The following is a 15265-nucleotide window of genomic DNA, read 5'->3' on the forward strand; positions in this document are numbered from 1 at the left end:
AAACAACTGACCTGGAAAATAGATCCAGGAGAGACAATCTAAGAATTATTGGTGTACTGGAAAGCTATGATGAAAAAAAGACCCTGTACATTATCTTCCATGAAATCCTTTAGGAAAATTTCCCAGAGGTCCTAGAACCAGAGGGTAAAATTATCATCAAAAGAATCCAGTGATCACCCCCTGAAAAAGATCCCAAATTGAAAACTCCAAGAAATATTATAGCTAAATTCCAAAACTACTAGGTCAAGGAGAAAATACTGCAAGCAGCTACAAAGAAACAATTCAGATATCACAGAAGTACAGTCAGAATCACACAGGGCCTTTCAGCTTCTACCTTAAATAACAGGAGAAATTGGAATATGATATTCTGAAAGGCAAAGGAGCTTGGACTATAACCAAGGATCAACTGCTCAGCAAAATTGAGCATAATTTTCCAGGCAAGGAGATAAACAGTCAATGAAATAAGGGAATTCCAAACCTTCCTGATGAAAAGGCCAGAGCTCAATAGAAAATTTGATCTCCAAATACAAAACTCAAGAGAGACATAAAAGGTAAACGGGGTAGGGAGGGGGAGCCTTGTTAATCAATAAGGCAAATTATTTACATCCCTATATAGGATTATTTTGTTTTATATATCTTTTATATATAATGTCAATCTTGAGAATAGTACAGTTATTATGACAATTGAAAGGGATATACATGGACTCTGGGTGTCAGTATAAAATAACTGATATAATGATAAAAACATAATTACGAGATATAAAGGGATGACTTTGGGAGAAGAGGCAAGGAAGTAGTAGAAAAAGGTAAATTACATCAAATGAAGAGGCACAAAAACATATTATAGTAGAGGGAAAGAAGGGAGGGAGAAGAGCAATTTTTGGGCTTTACTCTCATTGGATTTGGTTCAAGAAGGGAATAATATACTTTGATAAGTATAGAAATCAAACTTGTCCTATAGGCAGTAGAAAAAGAAATTGAAGGAATTAGAATAGGCAAAGAAGAAACTAAAATATCCCTTTTTCCAGACTATATGATGATTTACTTAGAGAATCCTAGATAATCAAGTAAAAAGCTACTTGAAATAATAAAAAAAAACTTTAGCATAGTTGCAGGATATAAAATATACCCACATAAATCCTCGGCATTCCTATACATTACTGACAAAGCCCAACAGCAAGAGATAGAGAAATTCCATTCAAAGTTACTGTAGACATTACAAAATATTTGGGAGTCTATCTGCCAAGACAAACCCAGGCCTATGTGAACATAATTATGAAACACTTTTCACGTGAATGAAGTCAGATCTAAATAAATGGAAAAACATCAGTTGCTCATGGGTAGGCCGAGCTAATACAATAAAAATGACAATTTTACCTAACTTAATTTACTTATTCAGTGCCATACCAATTGAACTACCAAAAAATATTTTACAGAGCAGGATAAAATAATAACAAAATTCTTCAGGAAGACCAAGAGGTCCAAAATATCTAGAGTATTAATGAAAAGAAATGCTAGGGAAGGTGGCCTAGCCATACCAGATATTAAACTGTCCTACAGAGCAGCAGTCATCAGAACTACCTGGTACTGGCTAGGAAACAGAATGGTGGATCAGTGGGATAGGTTAGTACACAAGACACAGTAATCAACAACTATAGCAATCTACTCTTTGATAAACCCAAACAATCCAGCTTCCGGGATAAGAATTCACTATGTCACAAAAAATTGTTGGGAAAATTTGAAAATGGTAGGGCAGAAAATCGGCACAGACCAATATCGTACACTGTATACCAAAATAAAGTCAAAATGGGTTCATGATTTAGGAATAAAGGCTGATACTATAAGTAATTTGGCAGAGCAAGGAATAGTTTACCTATCAGATTTGTGGGAAAGGAAAGAATTCAAGACACAACAAGAGATAGAGAGCATTACAAAAGGCAAAATGGCTAATTCCCATTATGTTAAATTGAAAAGTTTTTGCATAAAAAACCTAATGCAACAAAGATTAGGAGGGAAGCAGAAAATTGGGAGATAATCTTTACAACCAGTGTCTCTGATAAAGGCCTCATCTCTAAAATATGCAGGGAACTGAGCCAAGTTTATAGAAATACAAGCCATTCCCCAGCTGAGAAATGGTCAAAAGATATGAACAGGCTGTTTTCAGAAGAAGAAATTAAAGATATTTATAGGCACATGAAAAAATTTTCTAAATCACTGTTGATTAGAGAAATGCAAATCAAAACAACTCTTAGGTACCACATCTCTCCTGTCAGATTGGCTAACATGACAAAACAGGAAAATGATAAATGCTGGAGAGGATGTGGGAAAATTGGAGCACTGTTACATTGTTGGTGGAGTTGTGAACTGATCCAGCCATTCTGGAGAGCAATTTGCAACTATGCCCAAAGGGCTATAAAAATGTGCATACCCTTTGACCCAGCAATACCATTCCTAGGGCTATATCCCAAAGAGATCATACAAGTGGGAAAGGCACCTGTATGTACAAAAATTTTTACAGCAGCTCTTTTTGTGGTAGCAAAGAATTGGAAAACAGGGGAATGCCCCTCAATTGGGGAATGGCCAAGCAAATTGTGGTATATGAATGTAATGGAATACTAATGTGCTATAAGAAATGGGGAAGATACGGACTTCATAATAACCTGGAAAGACCTACATGATATGATGCTGAGTGAGCGAAGCAGAACCAGGAAGTAGAACATTGTACACAATCACAGATATATGGATTCTGTGATGACTAATGCTGATAGACTTGGCTCTTCTCAGCAATACAAGGTGCAAAGACAACTCCAAAGGACATGTGATGGAGAGAGCTACATCCAGAGAAAGAACTATGGAGTTCGAATGCAGATTGAGGCAAACTATTTGCTTTCTTTCTTTTCTCTTTTTTTTATTTTTGTTTCTTCTTTCTCATGATTCATTCCATTGGTCATAATTCTTCTTTACAACTTGACTATTATGTAAATAACTTTAATGTGAAAGTATATGTGAAAGATATATCAAATACCGTGCTGTCTTTGGCGGGGACAGGGGAGCAGAGGGAGGGGAAGAAAATCTGGAACTCCAAAACATGCTGAACTGGTGTTGTAAAGTAAAAGAAAAACAGCTGCACAAAATCCCTGAAGCTTGGAATAGTGTGCCCTCTGCCTTGGAAGCACAGACTTACTTCAACAAAGAGTTAAAAGTCAAGTAATAGGCTGGGAAAATGAGCAAACAACAACAACAATAACCCTCTGACTATATAGAAAGTTACTTTGGTGAAAAAGAAGATCAAAATACACACTCATAAGACAACAAAGTCAAAGCTCCTACATTCACAGCCTCCAAGAAAAATATGAATTGGTCTCAGGCCATGGAAGAGCTCTTAAAGAATTTTAAAAATCAAGTAAGAGGACTAGAGGAAAATTGGGAAAAGAAATGAGAGTGGTGCAAGAAACTCATGAAAAAAAGAGTCAACACCTTGGTAAAGGAGACACAAAAAATATACTGAAGAAAATAACACCTTAAAAAAACAGAATAGGTCCAATTATAAAAGGCATTAAAAGCTATTGAGGAGAAGAATGCATTAAAAGCATATTTGGTCAAATGGAAAAAAGTCACACAGTTTCAGTAAAGAAAAAAAAAAACTCCTTAAAAAGTAGAATTGGCCAAATGGAAAAGGAGGTACAAAAGCTCACCGGACAAAACTATTCCTCACAAAATTAGAATGGAGCAAATGGAAGCAATGACTTCATGAGAAATCAGGAAATAATAAAAGAAAAGAAAAGAAAAGAAAAGAAAAGAAAAGAAAAGAAAAGAAAAGAAAAGAAAAGAAAAGAAAACAATGAAAAAATGGAAAACACTGTGAAATATCTCATTGGAAAAACAGCTGATCTGGAAAATAGATCCAGGAAAGGTAATTTAAAAAGTATTGAACAACCTGAAAGCCATGATTAACAAAAGGATCCTAGACATCATCTTTCATGAAATTATCAAGGAAAATTGCCTTATATTCTAGAACCATAGGGTAAAATAGAAATTGAAAGAATCCACCAATCATCTCCTGAAAAAGATCCCAAAATGAAGACTCCCAGGGATATTATAGCCAAATTCCAGAGCTTCCAGGTCAAGGAGAAAACACTTAAAGCAGCCAGAAAGAAACAATTCAATTATCATGGAGCCACAGCCAGGATCACAGAAGATTTAGCAGCTTCTACATTAAAGGATCATAGAAATATGATATTTCAGAGGGCAAAAGAGGATTATAACCAAGAATCATCTGAGTATAATACTTTTGGGAGAAAAAAATGGACATTCAATGAAATAGAAGATTTTCAAACATTCCTGATGAAAAGACCAGAGCTGAATAGAACATTTAATTTTCAAATGCAGAACTCAAGAGAACCATGAAAAGGTAAACAGGATAGGGAAATCATAAGGGACTTAATAAAGTTAAACTATTTTTGTGCCTACATGGGAAAAAGATATTGGTATCTCATAGGTACTTTTTCATTATTAGGACAGTTAGAATGAGTATACATAGACAGAGGGTACAAGTGTGAGTTGCAAATGAAGGGTGATAGCTAAAAAATAAAATTCAGGGCTGAGAGAGGAATGTATTGTAAGGAAGGGAAAGGGAGAGGTAGAATAGAACAAATTATCTGACATAAAAGAGACAAGAAAAAGCTTTTACAATGAAGTGGAAGGGGAGGAGTTTAGGGGGAGTGAGTGAACTTTACTCTCATTGGAATTGACTCAAAGGCTGAATAACTTAACCACCCAAATGGGTATAGAAATCTTTCTTACTCTACGTGAAAGGAAAGGAAGCAGGGATATGGGGGTAGTGATAGAAAGGAGGGCAGATTGCAAGAAAAGGTAGTCAGAAGCAAAACACTTTTGAGGAGGGATGAGAAGAAAGGAGAGAACAGAATAAATAGTGGGGGGTAGGATGGAGGAAAATATTATGAACAATAATAACTGTGAAAAAAAAATTTGAAGCAAGTTCCTCTGATAAAGGCCTTATTTCTCAAACATAAAAAGCACTAAGTCAATCCTCAATTGATATATGATCAAAATATATGAACAGTTTTCAGATGAAGTAATCAAAGCTATCTATCACCATATGAAAATATGCTCTAACTCACTGTTGATTGGAGAAATGCAAATTAAAACAATTCTGAGGTACTACCTTACACCGATTAGATTGGCTACCAAGAGAAATGGAAAATGGAAAATGTTGGAGGGATTGTGGGAAAAAATGAGACATTAGGGCAGAGCCAAGATGGTGGCTGGAAAGCAGGGACTTGCGTGGGATCACCAGCAGGTCACTCCAAAAGCCGATAAAAATGGCTCTGAACAAATTATAGAGCTGCCGAACCCATGAAATAACGGAGAGAAGCAGGGCTCCAGCCCAGGAAAGCCTGGATGGTCATGGGGAAGGGTCTATTGCATGGAGCTGGGAGCAAAGGCCAGCGTGGGCTGCGCCAGGAACAACCAAATCAGGAGCCAGGCAGAACAGGCCCGAGTGCTCTGAATCAGTGAGCTGTGGCAGTTACCAGACTTCTCAACCCAAAAACACCATAGACAATAGAGAAGGTTAGTGGGAAAAGCTGCTGGGACAGAATGAAAGGAGTTTGAGATTCAGCCACCACCCTGGGGGCTGTGGAGGTGTTGCAGCTCTGAGGACAGAACTACAGCTGCAGTTGCTTCTGGCCACAGGCCCACCTGGTGGGAGGAATTAAGTGGCAGATCTGAGTGGGAGTGCAGAGCCTGTTTAAGATCTGAGTCACAGTCTGAGGTAGTGGTTCTTGGGGGAGGAGGAGCGCTGGTGTGGCAGAGCTTGCATGTAGAAATAGCTCTGACAACAACAGCGCAGCCCCTCAAGCTTGGGACAAAGTACTCTCTACAAGCAGTCATACCCCAACGAAAAACTCAAGGGTCACGTAGTTGGCTGGGAATATGGCCAGGCAGCGAATATGGACTCAGATTCAGACTCAGACTTTGGAATCTTTCTTTGGTGACAAAGAAGACCAAAACGTACAGCCAGAAGAAGTAAACAAAGTCAAAGAGCCTGCATCAAAAGCCTCCAAGAAAAACATGAACTGGCCTCAGGGCATGGAAGAGCTCAAAAAGGATTTGGAAAAGCAAGTTAGAGAAGTAGAGGAAAAATTGGGAAGAGAAATGAGAAGGATGTGAGAAAAACATGAAAAACAAGTCAATGGCTTGCTAAAGGAGACCTAAAAATACTGAAGAAAACAACACCTTAAGAAATAGACTAATTCAAATGTCAAAAGAGCTCCAAAAAGCCAGTGAGGAGAAGAATGCCTTGAAAGGCAGAATTAGCCAAATGGAAAAGGAGGTCCAAAAGACCACTGAAGAAAATACTACCTTAAAAATTAGATTGGAGCAAGTGGAAGCTAGTGACTTTATGAGAAATCAAGATATTATAAAACAGAACCAAAGGAATGAAAAAGTGGAAGACAATATGAAGTATCTCATTGGAAAAACCACTGACCTGGAAAATAGATCCAGGAGAGATAATTTTAAAATTATTGGACTACCTGAAGGCCGTAATTCAAAAAAGAGCCTAGATATCATCTTTCAAGAAATTATCATTCTAGAGCCACAGGGCAAAATAGAAATTGAAAGAATCCACAGATTGCCTCCTCATATAGATCCCCAAAAGAAATCTCCTAGGAATATTGTTGCCAAATTCCAGAGCTCCCAGATCAAGGAGAAAATACTGCAAGCAGCCAGAAAGAAACAATTTGAGTACTGTGGAAGCACAATCCAGATAACACAAGATCTAACAGTTTCTACATTAAAGGATCAAAGGGCTTGGAATATGATATTCCGGAGCTAAATGGAGCTAGGGGTAAAACTAAGAATCACCTCCCCAGCAAAACTGAGTATCATGCTCCAAGGCAAAATATGGATTTTCAATTAAATAGAGGACTTTCAAGCTTCCTCAGTGAAAAGACCAGAGCTGAATAGAATATTTGACTTTCAAACAAAAGAATCAAGAGAAGCATGAAATGGTAAACAAGAAGGAGAAATCATAAGGGACTTAATAAAATGGAACTGTTTTGTTTACATTCCTACATGGAAAGATGATGTGTGTAATTCATGAGACCTCAGTATTAGGGTAGCTGAAGGGAGGGCAGAGGTGAGTTGAATATGAAGGGATGATATCTAAAAAAGTTAAATCAAAGGATGAGAGAGGAATATATTGAGAGGGTGACAGGGAGAGCTAGCGTAGGGTAAATTATCTCACATAAGAGTGGCAAGAAAAAGCAGTTCTGTTGGGAGGGAAGAGGGGGCAGGTGAGGGGGAATGAGTGAATCTTGCTCTCATCGAATTGACCTGAGGAGTGAATAACATACACACTCAATTGGGTATCTTACCCCACAGGAAAGAAGGAGGAAGGAGATAAAAAAGGGAGGACGATAGAAGGGAGGGCAGATGGGGAGGAGGTAATCAGAAGCAAAGCCTTTTGAAAAGGGACAGGGTAAAGGGAGAAAATTGGATAAAGGGGCATAGGATAAGAAGGAGCAAAATATAGTTAATCTTTCACAACATGAATATTGTGGAAAGGTTTTACATAATGATACACATGTGGCCTATGTTGAATTGCTTGCCTTCTTAGGGTGGGTGTGTGGTGGAGGGAAGAGGGGAGAGAATTTGGAACTCAAAGTTTTAAAAGCAGATGTTCAAAAAAAGTTTTGCATGCAAATGGAAAATAAGATATACAGGCAACGGGGCATAAAAATCTATTTTGCCCTACAAGAAAGTAAGGGAAAAGGGCATGTGGTGGAGTGGGGTGACAGAAGGAATTATTGACTGGGGAATGGAGCAATCAGAATATATGCCATCTTGGAGTGGGTGGGAGGGTAGAAATGGGGAGAAAATTTGCAATTCAAACTCATGAAAATTAATGCTGAAAACTAAAAATATTAAATAAATAAATGATTTAAAAAAAATGAGACTTTAATGCCCTGTTGACAGAGTTGTGAACTGACAAACTGCTCTGTAGAGCAATTTGGAATTATCCCCAAGGGACTATAAACCCATGTATACCCTTTGACCTAGCAATACCATTACTAGATCTGTATCCCAAAAGGGATAAAAATAACAACACAAGGAAAAGGACCTATATGTACAAAAAAACTTATAGCAAGTCTTTTCTGGTGGCAGAGAATTGGAAACTGAGGGGATGCTCATCAACAGGAAGAGCTGAATGACACTGGCATATGATTATGATGGAATACTTTGTACTGTAAGAAATGATGAGCGGGATGCTCTCAGAAAAACCTGGAAAGAGTTACATGAGCTGATACAAAGTGAAATGAACTGTGTACACATTAACGGCAGTATTGTAAGATGATTATCTGAGTGACTTAGCTATTCTTAGCAACACAATGATCTAAGACGACTCTGAAAGACATGATGAAAAATGCTATCCACCCCCAGAGAAAAAACTGATGGTGTGTGAATACAGAGTGAAAGATAAAAAATATTATTGTAACACTCCTGTATATTTACTGTCTTTTAAAAAATACATAATGTAGTAAAACCATCACTCTGTGCCTGCTGTGTTCTCAGCAAAAAGGGCTAGGAAAAAAAAGACTTTAAATATTCTTTTTATGTTTATTTTAAAAATACTTATTGATAAAATTTGTTTTTGCATTATCTTTTTTTTACATAACTTTCTGTTTAACTTCTGCTAAAAACCATACCTTGTAAGAAATAATTTTAAAAAGAGAAAGAAAAAAACTTCAGCAAATTCTAACCACATATCAACCTAATCCTACAGTGTATGCAATATTCATTGCCTATATCACCTTAAATCTGCAAGGATAATAATAAGATACATTTTTTTCAACTTCTCTCCTGATCCAAGATTTTTGGAGATTATAATTATGCAGAGCTCCATTTCTATATTTCTTTTTCCCTTCTGTCTTTCCATTTGTCTTGTTTTCTTTATTGTATATATTGTATATTCTTTTTCTGAGTATCCTTCACTCTGCATCAGTTTAAAAAAATCTTCTAATACTTTTTTGAATTCTCCATATACTTTGTTTCTTCTACTAATTATCTATGTTTTAAAATTGTGTTATATTTCATTTATTATGATGTGTTCAGTAATTCTTCAATCAGTGGACATCTGATTTGCTTCTAGTTTCTTTTAACAACAAAGAAAAACAAAAAATAAAGAAAAAAAAGTTAATTCCTATTATGATGTTCTATTAAGGGAGTGCTTTTACATATTCCCATTATTTTATTTAGTTATTAGAAGCATGGAATAATTACACTTATGTTTCTGTTATGATCATGTCAGAGGAAGAAGAGCTCACAGAATGAATATGCTGAGAAGGACAAGAATTTGAGCTAAGCACTGAAGGGAATTTGGGATTTAAGATACTTGTACAGGGAGAGGAAAGTGTTTCAGCTGGGGAGAAGAGTTTAAACACTATTCAAGATGGTGAAGTTGGAACTAGCAGTTTATCTAAAAAAAATCTGGAGTTTTATTGGCCTATCCATTCCCTTTAAGGAAACACTGTGATGTGGCAGCAAAGGAAGTAGATATGGCCCTAGGTTATATTAAGAGAGAATTAGCATATAGGAAAATCTCTTTGTGCTCTGCCCTAGTCAAATCACATATGGAGTATTGTGTTCAATCCAAGTAGCCTCAGTGCAAGTAGCTGTTTGATAGAGAAGAAGAACCAGTAAGAAGAACATTGTGACATATAAAAATTGAAGGAATTATGGAGGTTTAGCCTGGATAGAGGTGGTGATGGGGAGGAGACTTTACCTTCCAAAAGGGGAACATAATAGTGCCTTCAAGGAGAAGAGGGCTTAGCCATGCCCTAGCTGGTCCCAGAGGACACAACTAGGAGCAGTGGTTGGAAGTCAGTGGCCAACAGGGCATTTTAGATTTTATGCAAGGAGATCTTTCTCACAATTAGACTAAATAAAGCTTTATCTAGAAAGAAAGTGGTAACTTTGAGTTCATGCTTTTAAAAGTAAATCCTGGATAGCTACAGGCAAGATACATTACTGAGGGGTTGTTTGTTAAGTATGAATTAGACTAAAAGACTTTTGTGGTCTTTTCCACCTCTGAAATATTGTGAATAATGTCTTGGAATTAGGAATGAAAAGACTATTTTCATATATAGTGAGTAAAAATATTGCTGCAGTGGGGAATTCATAAGGGGAATAATGGAGAATCAAATTGGAAAGGTAGTTGGTATCAGATTATAGATGGCCAAGATAACCAGCTGAAGGAGTTCGTACTATTTTTGGAACACAGTGAGAGGTCATTGAAGTTTTTGAAACAGGAAGATAATATGCTGTAAGGAGCATTATAGGAGTATTATTCAAGGGACAGTATGCAGAAAGTGGAGGTAGCTGGAGGAATAGACACAAAATGTTTGGTTTCAGCATTTCAGGAATGTGGTACAACTAGTCTGAGTTGGTAATAATGGAAAGCAATGAGTGGATGAAGAGAAGAAAAACAAATAAGAGACAGTATAGGGGTTGAGACACATTGACTATTCTAGAGATTTGGGAAGAGAAGATCTATTTTGAAATTTCAGATGCTAATTTATCTTATAAAAAAAGAACAAAACTCTTTTTGGTGATGTATCTCAGTTTCTCCCTTTGTAACAGGAACTACATTTCTCTATTTTTTGCCTGAATAAGTTTAGTCAATCAACAAGCATTTATTAAGCACCTAATATGTATCAGAAATTGTATTTAGTGAATGTAAAACTGGCTGATGGATATTTTTTCTTTAATTAAGCTTTAGATTTCTCAAGGAGAGAGCAATTGCTTTTAGAGTTGTGAAGATCTTTGGTGGTAAATGAGTGTTTCTCAGTGTTTGACTGCTGTTTAGATGGTGATAAGAGCTGTGAAAACTGAAAATTATCAAACTTTGAAAAATCTTTACTAAATCATGCTTTAGATAATCAAAATTTTATTGGTCTACAAACCTTTTGACCAGGTTTTATACCAAGAAGATTTTAAATGGTCACATTATGTAAATGCCAGCAAATTGAGGCTTGTGATATTTATGCCTGCAGACCCTTAATTATAGCTACTCTATTTAATCTAAATTCTGAAATGTTTTCCCTTTAAAAAAAAACTATTGTGCTCTCAAAAGCAGTTTTAAATAAGAGCAGGGATGAGTTTGAATCATTTCAACATGATTCCCTTTGACAAAAGCAAAGAAAACATCTGCCTTTTCTTTTTCATAAGCTATCTTAAGACTATTCATGGTGGTACTTTAATTATAAGTGTGCTCTCTCTAAGTATGAAAAGTGCTTTAGAAACTACTACAAAAATATACAAATCCATTTAAACCAATAATACAAGAGCATTTTCTTTATTTTTAGACTTAAATTCATTCTATCATAATACACACAGTTTCCTATGTCTTTGTAACCTTTGGGAACAAGCTAAAGTTACTACAGTGGCTCATTTTAATGAACTATTTGGCTTTTGCAAATGGAAGGAATGCAAGAGCAGGGTATCAAAATCTAAATCTAATGCAAATTAACATTAAGGAAATTTAATTAGCTTTGCTTTTATCCCAAGAAATTGAATGTGTGGCCATCATTAAGCTGTTGAGGATAGAGTCAAGTGAGTCCTCTTAATGGATCTTTGTCGAATCATCTTCTTCTGATGCTACAGCAAATTTCTGCTTGAAAGCACACAGGAAAACAGATCTCCTTCCCAGGAAGATAGGGAGAGTCCAATATCACAGCTTCATAGATTTAAAGTGGAAGGGAACCCAGACGGCGTCTCATCTAACTCCCTCATTTTCCTGAAGACGCCTGGAGAAATTAAGTGTCTTGCTTAAGGTCACAGAGCAAGTTTTGAACCCAGGTTTTCTGACTGCAAACTCAACCCTGGTTCCACCATTGGGCCACCTCTCTCCCGATGTCCTGTAAACTGTCATGACTGATTGGAAATGTTTTCAGAGACATCAATGGAGGCTGAGTGCAGACAGACCAAAGCATTTAAGAATTCCAGGAATGCTACTAATTCTGATACTGACTCTCAGTCATTGGCCAAGCTCTTTGACTGTATTCATTTCAGTGATTCTCAGCATCAAACTGAACATGCAGGGACCTCATTCTGTTGGAATTTATGTAAGAGGGCAAAGGAAAAGGCTTCCTGGTGTGAGGGAACGAACAGTGGACTGAGAGTCAAAGGACACCAATTCAAATTCAGCTCAGTTACGAAATTGTAGTTCAAGATATCACACTTTGTTTCACATCATGGTGTCCCTTTCCTTTGATTTCAGTACCTCTATGGCCTTGGGACAGCCACTGAAGATCTACAGGCTTCCATTTACTCATCTCTTACAGTGAGAAGGTTGGACCAAATGATGATCTTTAGGGTATTTTCCTACTCATGTGGGATCTCAGTCCAGTCACCACTTCCTTGGCCTTCAGTTTCCTCATTTACCAAATGAAGGGATTGGACTAGGCCACCTCAAAGGAGGTCCCTCTAACCTCTTTGTCTATAATCAAGTCTTCCTTCCAACTCTAATCCTATGCCATTATGAAAGAGGAGACAAAGTTCTCATTTGAAGTGGAGAATATAAGGGGGGGAAGAGATGGTATGAGGAGATATTGAAGTCAACTGGGAATCATCAGTGGGGCACCCAGTGCCTTCCCATGCAAACTGATGCTGAAACCAAGGAGAACATGACTTCAGGGAAATCAGAAATCTAAGCACCCATGCTCCGGTCTAGGAGTCCTTCTCCTACACTACAAAGGCTTTGAAGGTCTTTGCCTCTGCTCCCACAAGTGTGGGACAACCTGCAGGACCTTGCTTTGATCACAGCAGGGGTGTGGGGGGTAGAGTTGAGGTCTGCTTTTTAGAGAGGCTGGCATCTGGCTCCAAGCCTTAGCCAGAGGTACATGGGACCTCTGAGGGAACCATGAATAAGGATGTGACAGTACCAATCACCTATGAATTTCTTTAAAAGTATCTTGACTTAGATCCGGAGCTGTCGTAGGCCTGAACCTGGTCTCTTAAGGAACTCTACTTAGTTCTAGTATCTACTGGAACTTCCTTGAAAGTCAGAGGCCTTGATAAGTGCCACCATTGACATTGCTACACACTGCTTTGCTTTTCTAGTCGCTGACCACCTGTTTTGGGTCACAGATTTTAGGGGCAGGTGGTAACTTACTGTATTCCATAAGGACTAATTTCTTAGGGTCTGTGTTTAGTCAATACTAAATGCAAGTTGGTCCCCTAAGTGTTCATGCACTGATTGCTTTTTTCCCTTCCTTTCCTTTTTTTATAATTTAAAATTTATAACATTCTCTTCTTTTTAAATCTTCCACATTCTCTCAGATTCTTACACCCACTGAGAAGTCCAGCAATATGATGTCAATTATACAGGTGAAATCATGCAAAATATTTCCACATTCACCATATTAAAAAAGCAAGAAAAATAAAGTAAGAGAATTAGACTTCAATTTGTACTCAGAGTTCATCAATTCTCTCTCTGGAGATAGATCACATGTTTTCATCATGAATCGTTTGGATTTGTCTTAGATCTGCCTTCCTCAAGTCTCTGCCTACTTCAATCCATTCGCTAATTAGCTAGCAAAAGGACCTTCTTAAAGCACCATCTTGATCACATCATCCCACATTGAATCAAATCCAGTGCCTCACTACTGTTGCCAGGGTGAAACTCAAATCATCTGGTTGGTTTTTCAAGTCTTTAATACCTCGGTGCCTTCTGACCTTTCCATTCTTCCAGCCATCGACACTGGCCTCCTGGCTATTCCCTGAACTAGACCCTCCATTGCCCAACTTCAGGCATTCTCTGTGGCTGTCTTCTGTGCCCACGACTCTAGGTCCTCATCTCTCTCTCCTTGCTTCCCTGGCTTTCTACAAGAAGATTTTTACAGTCATCCTTGATCTTAGAGCCTTTCGTCCAAAATCATATCTAATTTTTCCTACCTATATTTTGTTTGTAGTTGTTGTTTGCATGTTGGATCTTACCCTCGTACTGTGAGCTGCTTCAGAGCAGGGACCGTCACCTTTCTTTGTATCCCTAGCACTTAGCACAGGGCTTGGCATATAGTAGGAGCTTTATAAAAGTTTGTTGACTGACTCTTAGAGTTTTTAATACTAAGTAGTATGATAATATGTGAGGGCCATGTGGTTCAATGGAAGAGTATTGGATCTGGAATTGGGAGGATCTTAGACCTAGGTTCAAATCTAAGCTCTGCTATTGGAGGTTCTGTAGGCTTAGCCAAGTCATTCACATTCTGTGAGCAGAAATTTCTTTGTCTATCAAATCAGGATAACAATACACTTCCCACGTATGTAAACCTTAAGGCATTATATTCAAATTAGTTATTGTAATTCTTTAAGACTTTGAAATGTGGAGAGTGTTGCAATTAGCTGGAGAAACTTGATTTTTATAGACAAATGACTGTTGGAGAAGTGAAGTGAGCTCCCATTTGGGCCACATAAGATAATGAATACAATTCAGGGCTTTGAGGAAGGAACCATTGGGTCTAGACCAGACCCACTTTGGGGAGTAGATGCATTTAGTAAATGTTTGCTCTCCCCCAAGCATGGTGCTTGATCTGTTATCAATATGAGGTGACCCTGGGCATTTTTTATAAACTCATCTGTAAACTGAAGCTAATATAATTAAAGGGTTGTTTCAAGCCTTAAATGAGATGATGTTTTAAAGTGCTTTTGCAAAGTACTACGTAATTGTCAGTTATTTAGTAATATTGTTATCCATAATGTTTTGTATTTTAATTTTTAAATTTGTTTCCCGTTAGGATCAAAGCCATACATAAAAGACATCTAGAAGAGAAATCAATTATTCATACCATTGCTGCTCAGAAGGCTGCTGATAGATTTCAAGAAGCCAAGGACAAAGTGTCTGCCATGAAAAGTCATCGTGTTCATGTGAACATCCCTTATGGACACCCAAGGAATTCTTTCCTTTCTAGCTCATTCACATTCTTGAAGTGATTTCTATTTCATGTCAAAGGCCATTGGGAACATTCTCTAAAGCAAGAGAATATCTGCTATGATAGAATGTATCTATTTTGACTTTATTTTATTGACATTAAATTTTTATTTTATTTTGTTCTCAATTACATTAAAACAATTTAACATTCATTTTTAAGAAGTTTAAGCTCCATATTGTCTTCCTTTCTTTCCTTTCTCCTCACTTCTTAAAAAAGTGAGCAATTTGATATAGATTACATATGTCCAGTTA

General features: G+C 37.3%; 1 protein-coding gene across 1 annotated transcript in view; it reads left to right on the plus strand.

The window, feature by feature from the left end:
* LRRIQ3 (leucine rich repeats and IQ motif containing 3) overlaps window positions 1-15015 on the plus strand; it is a 135514-nt gene extending 120499 nt beyond the window's left edge. Inside the window, exon 7 of the mRNA XM_036757801.1 lies at window positions 14820-15015. Coding sequence (XP_036613696.1) covers window positions 14820-15015 — 196 coding nt within the window. The remainder of the gene's footprint in view (window positions 1-14819) is intronic.
* Window positions 15016-15265: the final 250 nt, after the last annotated feature.

The sequence above is a fragment of the Trichosurus vulpecula genome, chromosome 4 (genome assembly GCF_011100635.1).
Source record: "Trichosurus vulpecula isolate mTriVul1 chromosome 4, mTriVul1.pri, whole genome shotgun sequence".
Taxonomy (NCBI): Eukaryota; Metazoa; Chordata; class Mammalia; order Diprotodontia; family Phalangeridae; genus Trichosurus; species Trichosurus vulpecula.